The 26,707-nt window shown below is 40.5% G+C and overlaps 1 protein-coding gene across 1 annotated transcript; it reads left to right on the top strand.

Moving 5' to 3' along the window:
* The first annotated feature begins 1,512 nt into the window (after nucleotides 1-1,512).
* SLC40A1 (solute carrier family 40 member 1) lies at nucleotides 1,513-26,707 on the top strand. The gene is made up of 8 exons (XM_006113332.5): nucleotides 1,513-1,835; nucleotides 3,299-3,366; nucleotides 12,455-12,614; nucleotides 13,566-13,681; nucleotides 14,127-14,253; nucleotides 17,339-17,584; nucleotides 21,676-22,332; nucleotides 23,699-26,707. The coding sequence occupies exons 1-8, from the start codon at nucleotides 1,793-1,795 to the stop codon at nucleotides 24,016-24,018; spliced, it is 1,737 nt and encodes a 578-aa protein (XP_006113394.3). The 5' UTR covers nucleotides 1,513-1,792; the 3' UTR covers nucleotides 24,019-26,707.

Raw genomic sequence — 26,707 nt, 5'->3', positions numbered from 1 at the left:
CACCTTTAAAGGCTTTTTTTTTGGTGACAATAAGCTTTTAATTCTAGTTGTTTAATAAACTTTATATCTAATCTAGCAATTGCCCCATGTTCATATCATATATATAGTAGCCCAATGTCTGTGAGTCTGTAATTCTGATGTATACGGCCACACTCCGCTTCATTAGCAATTGCAATACGTCTAATTTACATCCCTTTTCCGAAAAAGGGATGTAGTCTAGATGTAGCCTGAGGGTACATCTACGCAGCAGGGCTAAAGTCAAATGAAGCTAGGCAACTTCAGCTACGTCAATTGCATAGCTTAAGTCGAAATAGCTTAAATAGGCTTTTGGTGCTGTCTACGCAGCAGGAAGTCCAAGGAAGAACACTCTTCTTTTGACCTCCCTTATTCTTCATGTATTGAAGGTTGCCATGAGTCAGAGTAAGAAGCGTTCCAGCTAGACATTATTTCAGAATAGAGGCTTGTAGTGTAGACACGCTCTTTGATGTTATTCTGAAATAAGACTGCTGTATAGAGTACTCTGAGGCTACGTCTACATTGTGCATTCTTGCGCTAGAAGATATGCAAATGAGGTGCAGCAATTAATATTGCCATGCCTCATTTGAATACCTAACGAGCTGCCATTTTTGCACAAGGGGCTTTTGCACAAGAAGGATTCTTGAGACTGCTCCTTCTTGCACAAAAGCCCCTTGTGCAAAAATGGCAACTCATTAGGTATGCAAAGGAGGCACTGCGATATTCATCGCCATGGCTTATTTGCATATCTTCTTGAGCAAGACTATGCAATGTAGACATAGCCTGTGTGGGCCTGCAGAGCAGTACCATGTAAGTCTGCAACTTTAAAAATAACTAGTAGTCTGTGGCACCTTAGAGACTAACAAAATATATAGAATATCATGAGCTTTGGTGGGCAAAACCCATTTCTTCAGATAAGCTAGAGTGGACAACGAAACCAGGAAGCCAGAATTTGTAACAGAAAAAGAAGGGTGAGGAAAATAACCTGTGAGTTGTAGTAGGGGTGCTAATGATGCTGAGTGGGCTAGTTGGAAGTGTCCCATACTTAGCTTTTAATGTAAATGAGGTGTTAAATGTATGGAAGGCTGGTTTTATATTGGAATGACCAGTTAATGTCTTTGTTCAAGCCTAGGGAAACAGTGTCAAATTGTGTGGGGGGGGGGGAGAGACACCTGGGAGCCCATAGCGATGCAGCCCTTGCTCCCTACGCCTGGCCAACCTCTCTATTCCCTACTCTCCCCTTCAGTGTACAATCCCCAACCTGCTCTACGCCCGCCGCATCCCCCCCACGCCCGGCCGGCGCTCAGCTCCGCGTCCCCGCGGCGGCCACTATGCCGAAGACAGGGTTCGGACGGCCAAGCAGCGCCCTGCCTTGCGGGCTCACCGGCCCGGCTCTGCAGCTCGCCCCGCGGGGCGGAGATATGCAAATCAGCCTGGCGCTGATAGGCGGCGCCCGGTCCTTGTCGCCCGCCTTCGGCCCAGCCTGGCCATAAAGGGTCGCGAGGCTCGAGCGCTGCAGTAGCGGCCGGAGGAGCTGGGCGCCCGCTTGGGCCCCCCTTTTCGGTGGAGCGAAGCCCCGCCAGCCCCGCGCGCATACGGCCATCGCTTTCCAACTTCAGCTACAGTGATAGCTAAGTTGGGAAAGACAAACACTAAGAGACGCCGCTTCTGCTCCCTGTGCCTCTCCTGCCTACACCCGCCTGTTGCGCGTCTCCGTCACCGGGGGTCCAGGACTGGCAGCGCAGAAGGGCGAGGGGGAACCAGGCTACTAGCTGATATGACTCGGGCCGCAGATCAGGGAAGCCGCGAAGGATGCTGCGGTGAGTCTCCTGCGGGCACCAGGCTGTTGATCTGAAGGTGGCTGCTAGAGAAGGGATGCAGCCCGTCTGGGGGGGTACTCTGCTGCCTGGGAAGGCGGGCAAGAACATGCACGGGGGCACGTTCAGGCTCTTCATTATGTGCAGCTCATGTGTATGACATTACATGCGTGGGTTACAGGGGAAGGGAGCACATGCACATAGGGCTGTGCCAGAGGTAACACGGATGTTAAGGCCAGAATGGCCCCTAATGATAATATAGTGATAGAGATGCAGCGGTGTTGGTCTGCTGAAACAAAAGACAGGACTATGCAGCACTTTAAAAACTAACAAGATGGTTTATTAGGTGATGAGCTTTCGTGGGCCAGACCCACTTCCTCAGATCAATTTGTGGAAGAAAATCAGCACGACCATATATACCATAGTGCCAATTTTACTTTGGTATATATGGTCGTGCCGATTTTCTTCCACAAATTGATCTGAGGAAGTGGGTCTGGCCCACGAAAGCTCATCACCTAATAAACCATCTTGTTAGTTTTTAAAGTGTTGCATAGGCCTGTCTTTTGTGTCAATGATAATATAGTGAGATCTCCTACCCTGCTTTTCTGTAACCCTGGGCCATAGAATTACATTGTGTAATTCTTGAATAGAGTCTAGTTAATTGTGGTTGAACTAGAGCCTGTGTGTGTGTGCTTGTGCTGTGTGGAAAGAGGGGCACACAGAAATGGTGTAGTGTAGTGTTGCTCAATCTTTCTTATACCAGGGACTGGCTTGTCCATAGACCTGCTGTGGAGAAACACTGGTATTGCTTGTTGGATGGGTTACAGTCTGGTGTCATGGTCTAAACTTGCTGCAAAACTTTATGTTCCTATTTAGATAGTAAGCCATGTTGAGATCTGTTAGGTATTTCTTCATCTAGTATGTTTTTTTTTCTTGCACAACTGGTATGCTGTAGCTATTCCAGTTGTGTGGAATTAAAACACATATAGCGAACATCTTATTTTATTTTTGCAGTGCAGATTGCTAGCTTTAAAATTAATACAATTTATTAGCAACTAGAGATATGAAATATTAACCAGTGAGGGTGGAACAGCTTCTCACCTGCCAGGGGCTTGGGGTTGCTCTAGCTCCACCAGGGACTCACTGTGGATAGGGGCTGTTCTTGTCCAGAGCAGCCTCTCTCTGTGGTGGGCCTGGGAGCCCCACATGCAAGGGTTGCTCTGGTGTGGGCTGGAAGCTGGTGGCAGCCCCAACACGGGGCTGGGGGCTCCTCCAGCTGGGCTAGAGTAGTCTCTAGCCTGGATCCCACCTTAGTTGATTAACAGTTAAATGTTAGGTTTACCTGATGTTTAACCAGTTAACTGATTAACTGGAATTTTACCTCTAGTAGCAGCCTTACCTCTTCAAGTAAATAGGCAAAATGCATTCAAATTCTCTTTAGCATTTATCTCTTATCTTTATTTTAGGATCCTGTGTCAATTATTTTACATCCGCAAAGTTTCTTCTTTACCTTGGTCATGCGCTGTCCACTTGGGTAAGTCAAAAATGTAGCTACATAATGCAGTGGATCCTCATTAATTTGCTTTTGACTAGTCTGCACTGCACACTATAATGTGTATACAAAAGGTGGTCTTTGGCAAAAGCTTAATTGCAAAGGGCTGTGGTGAGATCTCTCTGTCTTCCTAATCTTTGCAAGATATGGTATGGTATATTTGCTAATATTCCAATAAATAAAAGTTCAGAGCTTACAAATGTCTAAGGCCTGATTTACTACCCTCCTGCACGCTGAATAATACCTTACTTCTTGAGGACTATCATTGAAACCAGTAAGGCTTCTTACAGAGTAAGACGCTATTCAAAGTGGGTGGAGGATAACAATAAAAGAGTCCTGCCAATCAAACTGTATTCTGTGCTGCCTTGTCCTTGATTTTTATAATTCAAAGAGCATATATAACTGCTCACCAAGGAAAGTTAATGAATGTTGGACAATGCACAAACCTCTTTTTCTGAAACTGTAATAGCCTTACCTCTCGCAAAGTGCTTGTTCACTGAAACACTTTCACCTGCATCTAAACCAACCTTTCTTAGTGCTTCAAGGCAAATGAAGTAGATCTAGAAATTGATTTGGGTGAAATGTATCTCCTAGTTCACTGAAGTCATATGTAATAGCAAAATCTAGCTGAGAAATGCTATGTTATATTCTTAATCTAGTATCTTGCTAGTGAATGACAAGTATTAGATTAAGAAGAGGAATAAAAGCACTTTTGAAAAGTAACTTGTTCCTCTTGAATACTTGTCTTTCTATGTCTGTTCTAATTTGTAAACTCAGGGATAGGGACTGGTTTATTATGTACTTTGTACAGCGCTGAGTACACTGTTGTAGGACTACAAGATGGATGCTCACTTCCATTAATATAAAGGTCACAGTTGTGTTCCTTTTGAAAAGGCTTGGAGAAAAACTACTGGTTTAAACAGGTGCAGAGTTTCTAGCAATGAATTATTTTAGTTCAAAGATTTTTTTTGTAGGTGCTACTGCTGTTACAAAAAGTAGTATCTTCAGTCAACAAAACAGACAGCTTAACTAGCAGCACAGTGCACCTGACTGCATTTCTACTAACATGGTGTGGTGCCTTACTATGTGAATGGGGGCTACTCGCAGATTATGGTAAGATATAATTCAACATGAGTAAGGGTGACTGAATCAGAACATAAGATACTAGCTTGGACTAGTGCAAACTATTGAGTGGAAAAATACTTTTATTTGATGAAAAACTTCAGCTTTTAGAAATAGTATATGGTGTTTAATGTTATTTTAAGGGCAATTGAGGATATGAAGCAGTTTCCCCTATCAGGAAAATACTCCTATTTAAACAAGAAAAGTTTAGTCTATCTAGACAAGTGCAGAACTTGGCCTTAGAAGTTCTTTAACACACTCTTTGGAGCCTAAAATCAGACTTTCAGTAATGGCAAAAAGGAGGAGGAGAGAAGGGGAAAGTTATTTTCCGATTTTTTTTTTCCTCCTGTGCCCCTCAAGATGGAAACAAACCTCTGATATGGCTTTTGTATAGTTTTCATTCTGAAAAATCACAGTGATCTGTATTCATATTACAAAATCTTTCATAGATAAATGTCTTTAATGTAGTTGGGAAAGCTTAAACAACTCCCATACTGTTAAGCACACATTCTTAAATACAGAAGGAAACTAATTGATTAAACATACTCGCCTATTATATCCACAATAATTCAGAGAACTGACGGAAGCCCTGAATACAACTACTAGGCCGCCGCTCAGCAAAGCGCTTAAGCACATACTTAAGTATTGCAGATGTCAAGGACAAGCTAAGGTACATCTACACAGCAGTGTTTCAGAAGCCCTGAATACAACTACTAGGCCACCGCTCAGCAAAGCGCTTAAGCACATACTTAAGTATTGCAGATGTCAAGGACAAGCTAAGGTACATCTACACAGCAGTGTTTCGGAAGCCCTGAATACAACTACTAGGCCACCGCTCAGCAAAGCGCTTAAGCACATACTTAAGTATTGCAGATGTCAAGGACAAGCTAAGGTACATCTACACAGCAGTGTTGTTTCGGAATAACTTACGTTATTCTGAAATAACATAGTCCCCATCTACAGTTGAGCTAGAGGACTTCTTACTCCTACTGCTGTAACCCTCATTATACAAGGAGTAAGGGAAGTGGAAGGAAAAGTGTTCTTCCTCGGAATTCCTGCTGTGTAGATGTGCCCTACATGCTATATTGAGCTGGTGCATTAGGCCCAGTTCCATGAGGTATTTTGAAATCCGTGGCAGTTAGGAGACTAAATACCTCTGTGGATCTGGGCCTTAACCATATTCTTTCAACTCTATACTGTTATAACACAGTACTAGAGATCAACAAACTGCCATTCAAGGAGGACTTGTTTCTTCGTACAGGAATAGGTTTTAATATAAATAATTAGAAAGATACCAAAAATAGCAGGATTAACCTGTGATGTGGTTCTGCCTTTTCAGTAAGGCTAAATGTGTTACAGTATTAAAATTTGGAGTCCTAGCTATAGTTTAAAAATGCTTGTTCCTGGCGTGTTTTCTGTTTGTACTGCTTAACTATCAGTTCACTGTTGATCTGTGTCATTAACTGATACTTGACTTTTTAAAAAGTTGATTTAAAAACACAAACTCAAACCAAAACTCAGTATGCTTTCCTGTTGAAAACTGCTAGCTTTGGAGAAGCGGCAGCAATGTGGAATAGCATGACCCAAGGACTGTGGGTAAACACAATAGATAAATTGCTCAGCTTTAATGCACTCCAGAACAACTGATTCTGTAGCAGTAGCTTTGAGCAGTAACACAGCCTAAACAAGACAATATTGCTTTTTAAAATGTTCACATTTTTAAAATTAAAGAGTAATGTATAGCATGCTCATGCAATGTAGTGCAAGCATAGGAAACCAAGAGAAGCTATACTTAATATGTGGGTTCATAGTATCCAGTAGCAAGATCTTGTCTTGCAGATACTGAAGGAGAAATCCGGTGTGCATTTAAGTCCATTGAAGTTTGTCACTGACTTCACTGGAGCCAGGATTTTACCTTGAGTGTAATGGGTGTCACAGTGCATAATTTTCAAATATTTAAAAAGTGGTGTGTGAGGGATATTTTCATAACTCCTCTTTAAAATTTAATCCGTTTCAACAACTAAAACTTTGATGCAGGAATAAAAGTATATCAGGCCTTAACCATTATGAAAATAGTATTTTCTCTGGCATTAACTTTTTACCTGAATGAATAATAAAATAGGCTAGCCAGATTTTAGGGTTCAGTGACCACCTAGGTATGTTGTAAGTGAAAGTTGCATAACTTTAATTATACTGAATTCTTTTGATTGCAAGATTCAGGAAAACACTTAATTCTTTCATAAATGGAATTTATGTATAGTTCTCCCTGCCCTCCCCCCCATTCATACGGAATGTAACTATAGCCTGTTAGAGGGAATTTGTTTTTATCCTTGCATGTGGAAAAGTCAAGTCAGTTCTTTGGGTGAAGGGGAAGACTTCTATTTGCAGGATCCCAAGCCTATGGGATTTGATGGTGTGGTGATCTGACGCAGAGACACAGTGCTGCTTATTTTTGTCCCACCTGCCTCTCCATTACAGTGGAGATGGCCAGACCATATTAGAGTGATGATGTGATCCTGTGCGCCATATCCTGATGCCTAGAGCGAGTAGACACAGGACAACTGCTACTGCTGCAAGGTGAATGTGGTATAGGGATGTGGAAGGTTGACCGGTTAACCGGTAAGCATCATTGGACATCTGGAGCAGCTTACAGCAGGGCAGGGCACGCCACAGGCAGGACTAGACTGAAGGGGCCACTCTAGCCCAGCTGAGGCAGGTGGAGTGGTTGCTCTAGCCCAATGGGATTGGAGCATCCCCACCCTGTATCCCCTTTAATTGTTAACCAGTTAAACATCATGTTTAACCTGTTAACCCATTAAACAGTATTTTATATCCCTTTGGTCTCCAGAAACTCCCTTACAGGGGCCTCAATTTCAGACTGAGCCCCGAAAAATCTGTGGCCCTGCTTCTGATCACTATTACAGGTACTTGTATGAATGACAGAGCTTTTTACAATTACAAGTGTTTGAAGCAACTCCATCTCCAGAAGCTTCAGGAAGTAGCCAAGTTAGTCTGTACAGGTAAACTGAAAACAACAAATAGTCTGGTAGCACTTTATAGACCATCTCCAGAAGAGCCACAGTTAAATCTTCTAACGAATCCCAAAGGCCATATTCATCACTGGGATATGCTGCTGCTACTCCCCTGGATTTCCATTGTCAGTCCCAAACAGTGTGGCTATGTCTACACTGGCCCCTTTTCCGGAAGGGGCATGTAAATTTCACTAGTCGTCGTAGGGAAATCCGCGGGGGATTTAAATATCCCCCGCGGCATTTAAATAAAAATGTCCGCCGCTTTTTTCCGGCTTTTAAAAAAGCCGGAAAAGAGCGTCTACACTGGCCCCGATCCTCCGGAAAAAGTGCCCTTTTCCGGAGGGTCTTATTCCTACTTCAAAGTAAGAATAAGACCCTCCGGAAAAGGGCGCTTTTTCCGGAGGATCGGGGCCAGTGTAGACGCTCTTTTCCGGCTTTTTTAAAAGCCGGAAAAAAGCGGCGGACATTTTTATTTAAATGCCGCGGGGGATATTTAAATCCCCCGCGGATTTCCCTACGACGACTAGTGAAATTTACATGCCCCTTCCGGAAAAGGGGCCAGTGTAGACGTAGCCTGTGTTTCTTGAGGCCTTTTCCTTTTTTATCATCTTGTTCACTTGTTACAGGTTACTTAGTATCTGTTCTAAGACTTTTTTTAAAACAAACTTGGCACACTCTGCATTTCAAAGTCCTTTGTACTGCACAAAAAATGATTACTAAAAATGAGAGTCAAAAGAAAAGAGCCTTTCAAAACAGGCTGACTGAAGACTCTATCTCTCTATCTAACTATCTATATTAAAATGCCTGCCCACCCAGCTCCAACTATATTTTAAATGCATATTACATCCCTATCCAGAACACCCCATAAACTATAAGAACTAGGACCACCAAATTTGTATGCAGCTTCCTCTTACCCTAACTTAAACCAAAGTCAGGCAGGGTTTGATTGTGCCCAGAAAATGTAAAGTTCTGGGACTGGGACTGTTTTCCATAACCTGGAAAGGGAGGAGATAGGGGAGGGAAGCAATACTGAGAGGGGCAGCTGAGGCACCAAGAGTGACCAGCAAGTGTGGGGCTCAGCAGTCTTCCCTGCCAGCACACTGGTAAGGAGCCCCCCTTTCCCAAACCTAGAGCATGCCCCCCCCCATGGGAGCCTGCATGCTGGGAGGGGGCCACTGGAGGGGAGACAGCCTTGGGAGTTTGATACCACCCCAGACAGCCTGCCAGGGCTTAGCCCCTCCATGGACAGCCTGCAGGACCATGAGGGTAGGAGCTGCTGGAGGAAGGGGCAGCCCCCAGAACTTCACCCCCTTAACCCTGATGGCCTTCAGGGTTCGCTTGTGGCCTGCAGGCTAGGGGCAGCCCACGGAGCCTGGCCGGCCTTCCAGAGTGCTGCCCTCTGCAACAGGCTGAAGGAAGGAAGGGGCTGCTGAAGGCCAGGAGTAGCCTCTGAAGCGCTTCCCTCTCCCCCAACCAGTTGAAGGGCAGGGAGGCAGCAGGAGGCCAGTGCCAACCTGTAGAAAGCTGCCCCTCCCAACAGATTGCAGGGCAGCGTGGGGGGCACTGTCCCAAACAAGGCCCCCAGAGCAGCTGTAAGCTCAGGGGCAGCTGCTGCAGGCTGAGGGTTGCTGCTCCTCACATCAGTCTGCAGCCTGGGGGCGGAGGACAGCTGGAGATCAGGGCCAACCCACAGAGCCTCAACTTCTATCTGACAAGTGCACAGACCCAAATCTCTAACCCTCCTGGGAAGAGCTGCCCTTCAGGGAGCACAGCTCCAGCCCCTTGGGAGGGGCTACTGACCAGGGAGCACTGTCTCAGCCCCCTGAGAGAAGCCATGGCTGGAGCCGCGCCACCCTTACAGTCACAGGTGGCCCCGGTAAACCCTCTCCCAGTTCCCTGTCCTGAGCCCTCTGCACTGAGTCCTACACCTCCCACCTGTCTTGACTTCTGCACTCCCTACCCCTTGCCTTGAGCACCCCCCACATACCTCCCAACCCTCTTCCCTAAGTCACCCACCCCTGCCTCTCCTTACCCCTGAACTCTCACTCCAGCCTTCATTTTCCTTCATTTTCAAAAAATACAATGGAAAAAGCACATACATTTTTTTATTTATTTAAAAACACAACCTTCATTTTTAAAAGACCTGATCAACGCCGGGTACATCTGCTAGTATATGCATATTGCTTAGCATTGTTAATAAAGCACAATCATGGAAACTTGTTTTGAATAAAATTAAGAATGGCTACCTTTGCACTAGATCCTTGAACCCCTTTAGCACTTGCTTTTATAGTATCTCAATTAGCAACTATCAAAAATCTTGCTCCACCTTGGTGGTGTTACAGTATGTGAAGGATAAATTGTTCAAATAACACTCTTTACTGGAAAAGTAAGAATGCTTAATTTGAAACCTATTCAGTTTGAAAAACTAAACAAAATGATTTTGTGTTCAAAACCTGCCCTCTGTATCCCTACTAATTTGTGGTTTTACAATAATATTTTCCTATCTATTTGTTCTTTTCTTTGACCAAATAGATGCTCCATACAAATGCAAGAGGAATCTGACCCTATGTACTGAGGAAACAATACAATAGAAAAAGGAAAACTGACTGCCTAGGAAATCCATTTATTCCCTGCTCTCTTTCAATTAACAGTTGTCTTAGAACAGTGGTCTCCAACCTTTTTACACCCAAGATCACTTTTTAAATCTCAGAACAAGCTAAGATCTACCGCCCCATACTTCCCTCAAGACCCCATCCCTTCCTTGAAGCCCCGCCCTCTTTATTCTCCTCCTCTCCATCACTTGCTATCCCCAGCCCTTATACACTCTACACTGCCACTTTTCCCCCCCAATTCTTCTGTAGGAAGAGGTTTTTCCAACATTTGGCCTGTCTAGACTGGACTAATTGTCAGGAAAAACCCCTTCTTTTGGAAGCCCCCTTATTCCTCGTGGAACGAGGAATACAGGGGTTACCGAAAGAGCATGTTTGCTCTTCCACTAAAAAAACAGAACAATAAATGCATCCCTGTATGCAGAAGAGTTTTTCTGGAATCCTGGAAAAACTCCTGCAGTCTAGCTGTACCCTCACTGGGTTGAGACAGGATGTGTGGGCTCTGGAGGAGGAATGAGGGATTTGGGTATGGGAAGGGGTGAGCGGAAATTTGGATGCAGGAGGAGGTGGAGAAGGGGACTCTGGCTCGGGGCGGGGGCTCCAGACTGGCGAGTGTTGGGGTCAGATTGAGGGTTGGGGTGATGAGCAAGCCACAGGCTTGTGGATGTGAGGGTGCAGGAATTTGGGTTGGGGTATGTAAGGGGCTTAGGGAAGGGGGGGTCCAATGTATGATAGGCTCAGATCTAGGGTCTGGGGGGGTGCAGGAGTGTTATAATGCTGCAGCCAGAGAGGGGCTTGGCCCCAATTGGGGGTTTGTTGGCCAGGCTTCATTTTTAAATAAAAGACTATGTCAAACACAAAGTTTCTGCATTGTCTTTATTTATAAGAAGGGCAGGAAACCTTTTTGAATCAGGGGTCACTGACCCACAGAAAAGTCAGTTGGGGCCACACAAGGAAGATGCAAAAAAACCCAGCCTCCAAAACCCCACCACGCCTCACTAATATGGCCCCAACTGTGCTGGTGGGGGCAGGGGACATGGTACTGGGGAAGGGTGCTAGTGAGTGCTGGGGCAAGGGACAGGATGGCAGTGGGGGCAGGGAACAGGGTTCTGGGGTGAGGGCATGGTGCCAGTGGGGGGGGAAGGGACAGGGTGCTGAAGGGGCAGGGTTCAGGGTGCCAGTGGAAGCAGAGTCCCGTATACCCGCCTCCTCCCAGGACTTCTTCTCTCCCTTTCCTCCTCCTCCTCCCCGCCCCCCTCCCGGCAGAGCCAGGAAACCCCAGCTCGCACTTCCTCTGAGGCCAGCTCCCCCCCTCCTACAGAGAAGGCTGCACCTAGGCTGAACACCATGGTTAGCTGACTGGGCAGCCGCTCCTCTTTGCTCCAGCCCAGCTGGAATGAGGCACAGCCTCTCCAGGCTGAACTCAGGGCAGCTGGGCTGGAGCAAAGAGGAGCAGCTGCCCGGCCAGCTGGCCATGGCGCTCAGCTAGGGTGCACCACGCTCCACGTGGGCTGGAGCAGAGGGAAAGCCACCTGATCAGCTGGAGCATGGTGCAACCCCTTGATCCCACCATGCTGCCACAGCTATTCACTTGTGTTGCTGCTCCGTGAGTAGCTGCTCTGCAAATCAAGAGTGCCAATTTAAAATTAGCACGGAGGCGCGCAGTTCAGAGGGAGCTGAAGATCGACTCTCAGAGCCCCTGTGATCAACCAGTAGATTGCGATCTATTGGTTGGTGACCACAGTCTTAGAAGGTTTTTGTAGGTGAAATGTATTCAGATAGTACTGCTGATTTAAGCTGGCAGTATCATTTTAAGCTTGCACAACTAGAATAGATGAAAGTTGCTTTGTCAATGTGAAACTAAAGTTTTAAAGGTGGAACAAAGTTACATTTTCTAAAAGAGCACTGATGATGATGATCATAAAAAAATGTATTTGTAGCTGTTGGAGGGATCTGTGATGAAGGATCTTTATAAAAATTAGTCTGTTTCTCAGGCTCGTTGGTTGTAACTGAGTATAGAATTTTGGCTCCTAATTCTGTCATAGAGAGTCTTTGGTACTATGGCATATTGGGGGGGATAACCAACATTAAATGGGGCCAAAAATAGTCTTGATGTAGACCCAAGCTCCATGCCCACAGTGTGGCAGATAGGGCTTCCATTAGAAGGAGGAAGGATCGAAGGGGAGTAACAAAGTTGGTAAATTCCATGTTAATCTAGGTAGTAATTTTTGAGCTATTACAACATAGAAATCAGTTACCACCTTGAAAAATGCAAATACTAATATATCAGCTTTTTTTTTATTAAAGGGAGATCGGATGTGGCACTTCGCAGTGTCTGTCTTTCTGGTTGAACTTTATGGAAACAGCTTACTCTTGACTGCAGTCTATGGATTGGTTGTGGCAGGATCAGTTCTTCTTTTGGGAGCCATTATCGGAGACTGGGTGGACAAGAACTCAAGGCTTAAAGGTTAGCAATCTACCTGTTACGGTTAGCAATCTACCTCAAATCAGAATTGGAAGAGGAGGCTGTCTAAAGGATCTGACTGCAAATGGCTTGCTAGAAAAATCCTCTGGTTAAATATGAAAACCAGGCTCAAATGTATTAACAGTCAATAAATATGAAACTATTCAGAAGAATAATGGAATAAATAATTCTTTAGTCACCTCTTATGTGGTCATATTAATTGAAAACATGTTCTGTATAATAAAGATTCATTTTAAAGAATTTACACAATAGAACTCAGTTTCATAATTTATTAAAAATAAATTTCAGCATCCAAACTAAGTATTTCTTTATTGGCTGCTTTTTAAAAACAGTATTGCCATTTAGTCACAAATACTTCTGAAGTAAATGCTCAATGAAGGAAAACCCCTGCTTTCCTTTTAGGGTGCGTCTACACAGCACCCTAAACGCGAAATAAGGTACACAATTTGCACTATGCAAATTGCATATCTTATTTCAAATCTATTTTGAAATTTGGCACATCTACACACCACCAAATTTCGAAATAACATGCTATTTTGAGACATCCCTTAACCATCGTGGAATGAGGATTCCTGGGACACCGAAATAGGGTGCCTGTTTCGAAAAATATTTTGAAATACCAGGCAGCTTGTGTAGACATGGGGTAGTATTTCGGGATACTGGACTGGGCAATGGAGACATATCCTGAGTGTATTACTGGCTTTACAGTGTGGTGCTATACCAGGAATGAATTTGATTCACAGTGGTTGATCCAAATTTAAATTAGATCTCTGCACACTTAAAACAGTTTTTAACTTGTAAATAAACTTAGTTTTTAAATGAAAAATGTTTTTAAATAATTTAGATCAGATTAAAAAAACCCTAATCATTAAATAATTCCAAAGATGGGGAATATCCACAGATGCTATAACTTACTTTTTTTATCTGAAACAGTGGCTCAGACTTCCTTGATTATACAGAATTCATCTGTCATCCTGTGTGGTATTATCCTGATGATTGTCTTCTTGTTTAAGACCCAGCTTATGACCTTATACTATGGATGGCTTCTTGTAAGTGCTCACATTTAAGATTTCTTATGTCATTGGTAAAGGAAGGTAACTTGTAAACTTGTTAATTTGACTCCAGTGGAGCTATGACAACTTATATCTGATCTGAGAGTCTGCACCAGTAAGTCTGTTCCTGCTCTCATGAACATTAATGACATAGTCACCATTGGCTTCAATGATGCAGGATGAGGCCATTGATTCTTTCTTACTGTTTTTAGCTTTGTTGCCCAAGGGATCAGGAGAACACACCTCTTTGCTAATAAATAAATGATTGTTTTTAATGTTCAGAGTACCATTGTACTGTCTGAAAAGTAATACCCACGTGAAATGGTTAAAATACAGAACTATAATTTTGATTGTCCAAGAAACTCACGGTCGTGCCTTTTTTCGTCATTAATTTGGCCCGTCATTTTACTCATGTTTAACACTTCTTCTTTACTTTCCCCAGACCATGTGCTATATACTGGTAATCACAATAGCAAATATTGCAAATTTGGCCAGCACTGCCACAACAATCACAATTCAGAGAGACTGGATTGTTGTGGTTGCAGGTGATGACAGAAGCAAATTGGCAGGTAATATATATTATTTCCACTGTCTAAAACCATCTTAATGGGTGGGCTTGACTTTTTTTAAACAGACAGCAGTTTTACTCTGAAGTCAGCACATTCTTCTGTGTTCCAGGAGCCGTGAGAGAACAACAGTTTAAAAGGGCAGCTTTTTCCCCTACCGTATTCCTCTCTATTTACAGAGATTAGAAATGGCTGTTGTAAAACTGATTACAGTGTAATTACCTAGCCATAAAACTGTCTAGTTCTTGTTTTAATCCAACTCTAACACTATCAGGGGAGATCAGGTTTATTTCTGCAAACAAAATGTATATTGTTCCCTGGAGCAAGGGAGGATTAGGTTGGACATTAGGAAAAACTTCCTAAATGTCAGGGTGGTTAAACACTAGAATAAATTGTTTAGGGAGGTTGTGGAATCTCCATTTCTGGAGATATTTAAGAGTAGGTTAGATAGATATCTATTAGGGATGGTCTAGACGGTGCTTGTTCCTGTCATGAGGTCAGGGTACTGGAGTCGATGACCTCTCAAGGTTCCTTCCAGTTTTAGTGTTCTATGATTTTGTGCTTGTTCCTGCCATGAGGTCAGGGGACTAGACTCGATGACCTCTCAAGGTCCCTTCCAGTTCTGGTGTTCTACGATTCTATGATTTTAATCAAATCACGTATGTTCAGCATTTAATACATAATCACATCCTGTTAATCTAAGCATTCAACTACTAAGATTTATCAGCATTTATAACCATTAAGGAAATCCCACATCAAAAGAACATCAGAGATTAAACCTCTTATTAGGTAAAGAGAATGTACAACTTGTAACCTTTTCTGATTTTTATTTCCCAAATTAAACTGTCACTGTTAGTCCCCTATTTTGATCTTGCAGTAGTTTCTTTGCAATTACCTTTTGTAGAGCAATGATATCCTACAGTTTCTTTGAACCTTCTTCAAACACACAACTAGTTGGAAGGAATTTCTCACCTTTGCAGAGTCTTAATGGTTCTCAATCGTTCTTGTTTGTACTTGACAAATCACGTCTTCTCTGCTTCTTCCCAGAAGAAGAGATGAATGTCACCCCCGGGGAGAACTATCCTGTAATAGGCAATTCATTTATATTACATCACACTTTTTTTTTGTCTTTCATCAATACTGACTGGTTAATGCAGCATGATGACCACTTGTATTTGATGCTAGTTCCTGGGAAATCTGGCAGTATTTTCCTTCTTTCAACTCTGTTCCAAACAAATATCTAGGGGACTGGACTTGATGACCTCTCAAGGTTGCTTCCAGTTCTTGTATTCGATGGTTCTAACACAGCAAACCTGTTCCATTTCATAGAACTCTCCCAAGGAAAGCTGTGTCTAGTGTTTTTTTTTTAAACTTAGTTTTAACAATATCTGAAACAAAATGAGGATTATATTGTAAGAATCATCTGTAAAATATTATCCTTTGCATAGAAAAATTACCTGGATTTGTGAATTATGCAGAATGACCAAAGGCCAAATGGTCCTATTACTGTTCATATGCTTTTCACAAAGAAGGCTCACAGCTTTGTAACTTAGCCAAACAAACAAACAAAAAAACCTGTGTTCTCTCCTCACTTACCTAGATGGTTCTCTCCATCCATCTTGATTCCCACAGGGCTTCTCTTCCAACTTATTTTGGAGGAGGGATATTACAGGAGAAATTGTACGCTCCCCAGCTCCTTGCTGAAACAATCTACTTCCACAGTAGATCATATAGGTCATCTTATTTCTGTCACTTCTGTCATGTGTGCTTTGATCAGGAGTAGATTGATTATTAATAATGACACTTAATTTGTGATCTTTAGAATTCAGAATTAATTCCTTGAAAGAAACAAGCAATTTCAGACTGTCTGTAGACTCAGGAAAATACTCCTATATTGACTTATACTTGGTTCATCTTTTTACTGAAAGCTTAGGCCAAGATTTTCCAAAATAGGACTCTAAAATTAGACTCACACATATGTGGCCTGTTGTGGGGGTAGGTGAGGGGGGCAATGGAGGCAGCTTAGCACCTCATAATTTCTATTGGTTACCAAACTCTCATAGAAATGTGAGGCTGGAAGGGACCTCAAGAGATTATCAAATCTCGATACCTTCATTGAGGCGGAAACAAGTTAAACCTAGATCATCTGTGATTAGTTTGTCCAACTTGTCCTTAAAACATTCAGTGATGAGAATTCTATCCTCTCAAGATGGAAGCCTCTTCTTTAACTAAATGCTCTAGTTATATTGCAAATAATGATTAGTCACTGCTATATTCACAGCAATTTGGTGGAGAAAATAAAGCAAAAGTTTATGGGTTTGGGAGAAGGAAGAAGGAGGACTCTTATGAGAGTGAACCATGATCTGTCTATTAGTGTCAGAACCCCAGGAGACTGCTCCTTAATGTGCATGAGTAGTACAGAATGGGGAAAGAACTTTGCTCTCTGAAACTCCAGGATGATTGATGAGCAGTACGTGCCTCTATAAGGAAACGTAGTCATATCAAAGGTCTTTTGCTATCACAATGGGTGTTATATGGTCACTTGTTGTTCGAGAGAGGTGAACTGAGGAAACCAAGAATTAAATATTTCAGTATGGGACAGATAATTTCAGAAACTTGTCATTAATTATAGAAATATTTTTTCATAGGACATACAACTCCCCTGTAGTTAGTTGATCATATGTGGAGTTGCTTCAGAATTGGGCCAGGAGTGCATTTAATGAAAGGGAAATTGCTTGATAATATTTATCTGAAGACATTTGATATATGCCCCCTTACTTTAATCCCAGTTTGCCCAGTCATGAACCTTTCACTCAGACAAAACTCTCGACAACAATGGAGTTTAGTTTGATCAGCTTGATACAATTACAATATACTTCAGTGTCTGATAAAAATTACTTATAGGAGCCCGTGTCCTAGTTTATCATACATATTGGCCAAATCCTAGTCCCAGTGAAGTTGAGAGTTTTGCTGTTTTTTTTTTTTTATAGGGACTGGGATTTGGTTTCATGTATATGCAATATAACTGATTGAAATGAATGCTTCTGTAAGTTTTCATTAATATTTTCCTTATCAAATTAAATGATAGATATGAATGCTACAATACGAAGAATTGACCAGCTGACCAACATCTTGGCTCCAATGGCAGTTGGCCAAATAATGACCTTTGGCTCACCAGTGATTGGCTGTGGATTCATTTCTGGTTGGAATCTGTTGTCTATGTGTATGGAATATTTCCTGCTCTGGGAAGTCTATCAGAAAACACCTGCTCTGGCTCATAAAGCAACTTCAAAAATTGAAGAATCAGAACTGAAACAACTAAATGTACAGAAAGGTATAACTGATAAATTAAAAACTGATGGTGTATATACTACATTAGTTATACTAAAACTGGAAACCATTCATTTTCCCCTTCATTTTCCTATAGACCATTTTGCTTAAATCATTGGCTGTGTCTACATTGGCACCCCTTTCCGGAAAAGGGATGCTAATGTAGACTTTGGAATAGGCAAATCCGCGGGGGATTTAAATATCCCCCGCAGTATTTGCATTAACATGGCTGCCGCTTTTTTCCAGTCTAGACGTTATTCTCCAGAAAATAAAGCCTTTTCCGGAGGATTTCTTATTCCTTCTTATTCCAAGCCAGAAAAAAGCGGCAGCCATGTTAATGCAAATACTGCGGGGGATATTTAAATCCCCCGCGGATTTGCCTATTCCAACGTGCTACATTAGCATCCCTTTTCCGAAAGGGGTGCCAATGTAGATGTAGCCATTCTGTTTAGTATTTTACTCTTCTTTCTGAGAGCAATGAACTTAGTTTTGAGTAACAATATTTGAGTTTGCAGTTGGCTGGAATACCCTATAAACAGTAGCCAGGGAATGGGAATTTTAGTACTGTCGTTGAAATGGCCTCTTAACCTCATAAATTTTGAAATAAGGCTGTCAAGCAATTTTTAAAAATCCACATTTTAATCATACTGTTAAACAATAATAGATTCAGAATACTTAAATTGGCAATGTGTTCTACATATTAAAATATTTATTTCAATTACAACATAGCATATGAAGTGTTCAGTGCTTACTGTTTTTTTTCAGTGCAAATATTTATAAACAATATTTTTCAATTAATCCAATACAAGTATTGTAGTGCAATCTCTTTATTATGAAAGTAAAACTCACAAATTTATAATTATATACAAAAAAGCTGCATTCAAAAACAAAATGTCCATTCAGTCCTACTTATTCATCCAGTAGCTCAGTCAAACAAGTTTGTTTATATTTTCAGTAGATAATGCTGCCCGCTTGTTGTTCACAACATCATTTGAAAGTGAGAAGTGGCATTCACATGGCACTGTTGTAGCCATGCACAAGATATGAATCTTTAGTGCATATGACATGTAAATATGTCCCTTCATGCTTCAACCTCCATTCCAGAGGACATGTCCATGCTTGAAAATGATCCAAAGCAGAGCAGACCAACACAAATTCATTTTCATTATTTGAGTCAGATGCCATCAGCAGAAAGCTGATTTTTTTTTTTCCTACCCTTTGTTGGTGGCTTGTGTTCTATAGTTTCTGCATCAGCGTTGCTCTGAAGATTTCTGAAAACATGCTGCACACCTCGTCCCTCTCATATTTTGGAAAGTGCTTCAGAATCTTAAACCTTGGGTCGAATGCTGTAGCTATTTTTAGAAATCTGACATGAGTACTTTTTTGTGTTTGGTCAAATCTGCTGTGAAAATGACCTTAAAATGAGAATGTGCTGGGTCATCATCCTAGACTATGATAACATGAAATATGGTACAGTACAGGTAGAACACAGCATGAGACTTACAGTTCTCCCCCCAAGGAGTTTAGTCACAAATTTAATTAACACATTTTTTTAAAAAGCATTATCAGAATGGAAACATGTCCTCTGGAATGATGGCTGAAGCATCAAGGAGCTTCTGAAGCTTTGGCATATCCAGCACAAATACCTTGCAATGCCAGCTACGAAAGTGACATGCAGACACCTAGTTCTCACTTTCAGGTGACATTGTAAATAAGAAGCATCTCCCGTAAATGTAATCAAACTTGTTTGTTTCAGTGGTTGGCTAAACAAGAAGTAGGACTGAGTGGATTTGTAGGCTTTGACATTACATCTCTACCACTATTTTATATTGTTTTGTTTGAGTTATGGTTATGTAACCAATAACTACATTTCTAAGTTACACTTTCATGATAGATATAACCAGTGCTTTTTTTTCTGATGGTACTGCTCAAAAACTTTTCCCCTGGAGTACCAGCACCTCTTTCTTTTATTTAAAAAAAAAGAAAGAAAAAGAAAAAAAGAACACTGGATATAACTCTAGTATGTGTATGGGGGGAACTGAAAATATTGTTTTTGCAGTGAAAATATCTGTAATAAAATAGAAAGTAAGCACTATGTACTTTGTTTTCTATGTTGTAATTGAAATTAATATATTTGAAAATGTAGAAAAACATCCAAATATTTAATAAATCTCAGTTGGTATGTACTATTTAACAACGATAATCACTTAATTTTTTTTTTTAGTTAATAGTGTGAGCTAACTGCAATTAATCAACAGCCCTAATTAGAACCCTTTTAGAAACTAACTAGTATTACTTACAGAATGTATCAAAAAATGTGGCACATGATAGAATATAGAGTCTAAAGAAAATTATTCCTTTGAAAAATTAGACATCTAGCATAGAAATGCCACTCCAAGCATCTAGGAGAAACCGCTTCCGAACACCCCATCAAGGATATGGAATTTTTTGCTGTAGTTTGTGAAGTACCATTAAATGAGGACTCTTTTCTAAGATTTAGTGTTTGATTAGGGTTCTTAAGAAGGTACCAGAGTAGTTCCAGGGGGACATGTGGGTGGGACCATTGTAAGAAAAAACATCTTGATAAATTCTAGGACAACTTAAAATCTATTGGTAGAGTAAAAAGATGGTGAAGGAGAGACCATTTTAGCAGCCTACTGCTAGTGCCACACTACAGTTTAGGAGATCTTAGTAACACTTCCTGGGTGCTTTTCTCCCCAACCAGCAGATCATATGACTCCAAAGAGCACATTTAGCCTTTCTGTGAGAATGAGAACTGCAGTTAACCTTGGGGTTAATACTGCAGCAGTGGTGATATGCTCTAGAAAGAACCATGGTCACCTCTCTTATGCTAAGAGGTTGGTGACAACACAGGTTCATGGGGTAAAGTAAAGAGGTTAAAAGGTGAGTGCAGCTCCTTGAAGCTTTGAAAGGGGCTTCTCCAAACTCCTTAAGACGGAGGACACATTTAGCAACTGGCAACATTTAGAAAACCTGTCTCGTCCCTCACTATTTTGACTTAGTTTAAAACCAGACTTGTTATGGCTGTAAATATACCTCAGACATAGGCATATCTGTTTGCAGGGGTTTGTGTGAAGCTTCAGGGTAAAATAAACTCCAGAACACACACTAAAGTTCAGCCATCCCCAAAGTGTCAGATGGCTTCCTCTAGCTGAGACTTTTGAATCTTTGCCAACTCTTTCCTGGCTTTAGGTTTGCAACACAATAAGAACTTGACATTGGGTAGTTTTTGTTTTTTAATGGAAGTGTGATCTAGGATTGGAAACCAAGGGTAAGTCTAGACTACATGGCTCCGTCGACAGAGCCATGTAGATTAGGTTTCTAGACATAGGGAAATTGAAGCGGCGATTTAAATAATTGCCGTTTCATTTATATCAAAATGGCTGCCGTGCTGTGCCGATAAGCTGTTTGGCGGCACAGCATGGTAGTCTAGACGCTCTGCGGTCGACAAGGACCGCCCCGTTATGCCTCGTGGAATGGCATATTTCCCTTTTTCGAGTACACTAATCTACATGGCTCTGTTGACGGAGTCATGTAGTTTAGACGTACCCTAAGAATGACTTCTGTATTAGAATCCCAGCTCTCACAAAGACTCCCTAAGTAGTCTTCAGCAGGTCTCTAAGTTCTCTATCTTGGTTTATTCATCAATAACATGGTGAATAATAATTGTTTGCCTATCTCATGGCTAATTAATGTTTTTCTTTAATGTTTGTAAAGTGCTTTGAACACAAAGCCCTATGTAAGTGCCCAGTGTCATCATTTAGGTAAATTATTTCTGCACAAGTAATTACTGAGGGTCCACAATTCACAAGAAACCTAGTGTGAGAAGAGAGTAAACTACCCTCTCCCGACCAATGTATTAAACTGAGCTGGTTTTTTAATCATGACAATTAGTTTTATTTTTTGGTTCCCCTATTCAGTACTGGTTTTATAATTTATAATTAATCAAATATATTTAAGATGATAAATCTCCATAAAAAGAATGTACCTTTTATTAAATAGATACAGCATAATGAGCTAAACTCCTTAGTTCTTTTGCAGGAAAGCACTTAATAGTTATATTTCTATTTACAGATAGTGAATTGAAGCCCACTGAGGGCATCCAATTAATTGGTGAGAAAGATGTTGCAGTCTTTGAGCCCCAGGAGAAGGAAATCAGCTGCAGTACCAGAATTTCTGAACCTTTCATCACATTTCGTGATGGATGGGTTGCATACTACAACCAACCTGTGTTCCTTGCAGGCATGGCTCTTGCATTCCTCTATATGACTGTGCTAGGTTTTGATTGCATTACCACAGGTTATGCATATACTCAGGGTTTGAGCGGTTCTGTACTAAGCCTTCTGATGGGGGCCTCAGCCATAACTGGAATCACGGGAACAGTAGCCTTTACCTGGCTCCATCGCAAATGTGGCCTGGTTCGCACCGGCTTCATCTCTGGAATAGCCCAACTTGCCTGCTTGGTCTTATGTGTGATTTCTGTGTTCATGCCTGGGAGTCCTTTGGATTTGACTGTTTCCCCATTTGCTGACATCCGTACCAGGTTACTGGAAGGACAACCATTACCTACTGTGCTTCCAGCTGATATGTCTGAAACCTCCTTTACAACTGGAATGCACAACTGGTTAAACAGCTCTAGCTCTGTTAATAGTGACCTAGAGATGAGTTCTAATTCTGTGCCTTTAATCTCTGTTAGCCTTCTATTTGCAGGAGTCATTGCTGCTAGAATTGGTAAGTATTTTCAGAAGTTTAATTAAAAATTGCTATAGTTTGATAGTTTTGATAGTTTGATTGCTATAGTTTAAAAGCTTTGAGGGAATTGCTAGATAGTATAGTATTAACATTGCAAGAGAATCAAAGAACAGAATGATTTAGTTATACATTGCATGAATGAAGCATAATTTTGTAGTACTCCTCTTAATCTTATGGCTTTTCTAATTGTTTTGGAAAGAAGTACTTGTTTTGCATGAGTCTAGAGGTACTTGCAAAGAAAACTTTAAATCTTGATGAATACGACACAGTAGCTGCCACAATGAATTTCTTCTTGAAATAAAACTTTTCAAGTGTAAACACTGCAGGAAACATGTATTTTCCCCCAAACACATTAACCTTCCCCCAGGACAGAATTGTTGTTAATTACAGCCATAAACTTTAGGCTATGTTTACACTGCCACCTCTTGCGCAAAAAAATTGCAAATGAGGTGAAGTGTGGAATATCGCCGCACCTAATTTGTATAATTCATGAGGCTTTGTTTTTGCACAAGAGGCTTTTGTGCAAAAAGAAGCCGTCTACATGGCTCCTTTTTGTGTAAAAAACCCCTCTTGAGCAAGAGCTGTTCTTCCTGAAAAAAAGAGGAAGAATGACTCTTGCGTAAGAGGGGTTTTTTGCACAAAAAGGAGTCATGTAGATGGGCTCCTTTTTGTGCAAAAGCCTCTTGCGCAAAACCAGAGCCTCATTAATTATACAAATGAGGCACAGTGATATTTCATGCTTCGCCTCATTTGCATTTTTTGCGCAAGAGGGGGCAGTGTAGACAGCCTTAGAGATAACCATTAGAATGAAAAATTCTTTAAAAAATAAGTAGATGATGATTATAATCTACATACATTTAATCTTTAACTTTCTTCTGAAGTAAAATTAGTCTTACTGTATCTCTACATTTTTCTCTCTTGCACGTGGAGCATTTAAATGACTTACGTTTATTAAAAATACTTGTATTGCTCAGTTTTATCGTGAGTGTCAGACACTCTAGGATTATTTTCATTAATAAGAAAGGGATTCTCTCAGACTCTCATTAATAAGAAAAGGATTGTTGCATAAAGCATTGTTTGACAGGAATACTTGATTCAGTGTTGCACCAGTACTCACTATCCATAAGAAATATTAGAAAAGGGCCTAATGCTGCCATTAGCTACACTTCTGGGAAATCTATTAAAATAAGATGAAAGCACAACTTTACACAGATGTTTAACTGTAAATAAATGCTCGTTATAATGAAGATTATGTTGCTAAAGAAATAACTTATAATGACAATCTAACCCTTCCATATAGATAATGAAGGTTTTTTTTTTCTTTTTTTCCCCCCCTTCCACATAGGCCTCTGGTCCTTTGATTTGACTGTCACACAATTGCTCCAAGAAAACGTGATAGAGTCTGAAAGAGGCATTATAAATGGTGTCCAGAATTCCATGAATTACCTTCTTGATCTGCTGCATTTCATCATGGTCATCTTGGCCCCAAACCCTGAAGCTTTCGGCTTACTGGTGCTTATTTCTGTGTCCTTTGTTGCAATGGGCCACATAATGTACTTCCGATTTGCCCAGAAGACCTTGGGGAATCAACTCTTTGCTTGCTGCGGTCCTAAATCCAAAGCAGTCTCTAATGATTCAACAACTTGTAATACATCCACTGTATAGGGGGCTGAAACGAATGCCCCCCTTTTTAATTATAATACATATATGCAATTAGATGCTTTAAAATAGCCATAAAGGGCAAAGTAAGGTGTTTCTCTACAGGCTAACAGTCATAGTGTGCTCACTTTAAGGAAGACATCCAAACTAGCTAAGAAGCTTGGCCAAACAACCATCCATATGTTTCAAGTTTGGGTTGAAATTAGTCTGACTCAAGTTTAGGGTCTAAATTGAACCACCAAAATACGTACAGTAGGAATGCAACGATATTTATCATAATAGTAATTTTGAATTTCTTCCCTTTTGAACCTTGAAGAAGACTATGGCTTCAATGACGTGAATGCATATTTTTAGCTGATGTACATGTGTAGTCTTCACCTGAATTCAGTGCAATTTGCCCATTAGGTAATATACTCCATGTTTAGTAGCATGAGTAAACTTGCCTTCATTTTTCCACTTTACATAAATATGGTAGTTTCTGCCTATATGCTGCTCCAGTTAAGAGAATTGGATTCTTTTTCTAAACTGGCTGAAATGTTATACAGGTTGTGTTGTGTGTACTGTGTGGGATTTTTAAAGTTATGATGTTTATTTAAAACATCTCTACCCTTTATCCATTTGTATTAATATTAGAGAAACACCTTTGCAGTTTTAGCTTATTTCTTCACAAACTAGAATAGAATGAATACAAAACATTGTATTACATGTATGTAGCACTTCATAAAATTAAGTACAGTATAACCTCAGTAAGCCAAAGCTATAAATATAATGTAGCATTGTAAAGCAAAGGTCTTCTGTTGAAGCATACCAAATATGCTAAAGAGGGTTTGACAGAGTGGGTAGTGTTAAGGGTCATGAGTTTTGGACATAGAAAGATAGGTCAAGAGTTAAGTCTCCTGGTGGCCGCCTTTTTGAAAATATCTGAATCTGAGCAGCTTCAATTTCCATGGCTTTAAGAAATCCTGATATCAGCCTGGTGTATTAGAAAAATATTATGAATCTAGGCTAAACTAAATGTAAAGAACGAAATAACAACTTAAATATTTTAACACTGTCTTAAATTCTATTGTAAAATATCGTACACATTTTTAATTAATAGAAACTTTTATTTTTAAATATCTGTAAAATTAAAACAAGACTGACAGTTTGACCCTTTTAAAAAGCAATTTTGGAAAGAGCAATGGAGAATGTTTCCTCCTTTAAAACAAAGGAGTCATTTTTCAATGTGCAGGCATGGACTGAGCTTTTATATTAACCATTTATGCACTTTTGTGGAAACTGCACTAATGTTGCTTTAGTATTCTGAGTTTCCTATGATAAATCTTTGTGAAATATTTGCAGAAATATAATTTTTTTCCACTTTGACTGTTTTTGTACTGTCTTTAAAAAAGCCTTGTTTTGGCTAACTTCAATCTTGATGTAAGCAACTACAAATCTATTGAAATTATTGGTGATTACCATGGTGACCATGTCTGAATCTGGGTCACTTTCCTTAAAACTGTGATAATTTTGTATTGTATTTCCATTTTAAATAGAATGTAAGAATACTTAGCTTTTGTTTCTGACCAATATTTTGTGAAAGGGAATCCTCCCTCATTCCTTTCAGATTCTATCAAAATCTAAACTTTTTAAATGAAGCAGTAGTCCTCAAAATTCAGTAAGTGTTTGTAACAATGACTCTTCTTTGCCCCCCCACCCCCACCCCACAAAGGACCAATGTTAATTATTGATGCTTTACTGAATGGCACTCAGGGACTCTTTCATTAAATTTATGCTTTCCAACAAAGAATCTGGTTTTACATGATGATAAAATGTCACACGTATAAAATAGCTTCTTTTTTTTTCTTAAAAAAAAAAATCAGTGGCTCAAGCCTGGTACATATTTTGCCATCGATAGAACTTGGGAAATAAATTTACATCAGGACTTGTTTCTGTGGACAATCTATTTATAGAATAAAGGTACCTACAATGTTAGACATTGAACATGATGGAATATTCACGAGAGAGAATAACTTGGGGCAGTGGATTAAACAATAAAGCTTAGATCTCTGAATTGCTAAACGTCTCATTTATTTCTGATTATCTGTAATCACACTTGAGGCCACTTTCTAATATTCTAGAATGTGAATAAAGATTCCTTTCTCTACTAGTGGGCTTATTAAAGTCAATGGGACTACTTGTGGCATAAAGTGCTACTCCATACAAAGTGAAGTTCTTAATAACATGATATCATTAAGGGCTTTGATTTCATATTTTGTGCACACAAAAATCTCACTGATTTGAATGAGAGTTTGGGGTATGCAAGCAATGCACAACTGAGTGCCAAGAAGTCATCCTAAAAAATAAAGATAAATGGAAGAAAGGAAGGCTATTTCATAAGTCTGGAATGTTTTGGACCTCGCCCAAACATGTCAGGAAACAAATGTACTGTTTAAATACATAGGTTTGTGATTTCAAGCATCATGGATCCTAAGGTAGTATTACTTTATGGCAATTTTCCTGAGCAAGCATTTCAAAAGTCTAGCATTTTGTTGTTTTTCTTTAACATGCCCAAATTAGATGGGGAAGAATCTTTTAATGTGCGTAGTAAAATCAATCTTGAAAAGTAGCATATTTGTTGAATTTTATGCAGATTATAGTTGTTGATATATTTTCTTGAGTAAAGCTTATGAATAAATCCAGGTAAGCAGCTTTA

Source organism: Pelodiscus sinensis, chromosome 7 (genome assembly GCF_052426305.1).
Source record: "Pelodiscus sinensis isolate ZL-2025 chromosome 7, ASM5242630v1, whole genome shotgun sequence".
NCBI classification, from domain to species: domain Eukaryota; kingdom Metazoa; phylum Chordata; order Testudines; family Trionychidae; genus Pelodiscus; species Pelodiscus sinensis.
The sequence above is the reverse complement of the archived record's forward strand: the minus strand, read 5'-3'. Positions and strand labels throughout refer to the sequence as shown.

What these genes read in the sequence shown, in the direction of transcription:
- SLC40A1 (XM_006113332.5), top strand. Translation starts at nt 1,793, where the DNA reads ATGACTCGGGCCGCAGATCAGGGAAGCCGCGAAGGATGCTGCG. An exon ending in GTCATGCGCTGTCCACTTGG is followed by an intron (nt 3,367 to 12,454) that starts GTAAGTCAAAAA and finishes TTTTTATTAAAG; the next exon opens with GGAGATCGGATGTGGCACTT. An exon ending in CAAGAACTCAAGGCTTAAAG is followed by an intron (nt 12,615 to 13,565) that starts GTTAGCAATCTA and finishes TATCTGAAACAG; the next exon opens with TGGCTCAGACTTCCTTGATT.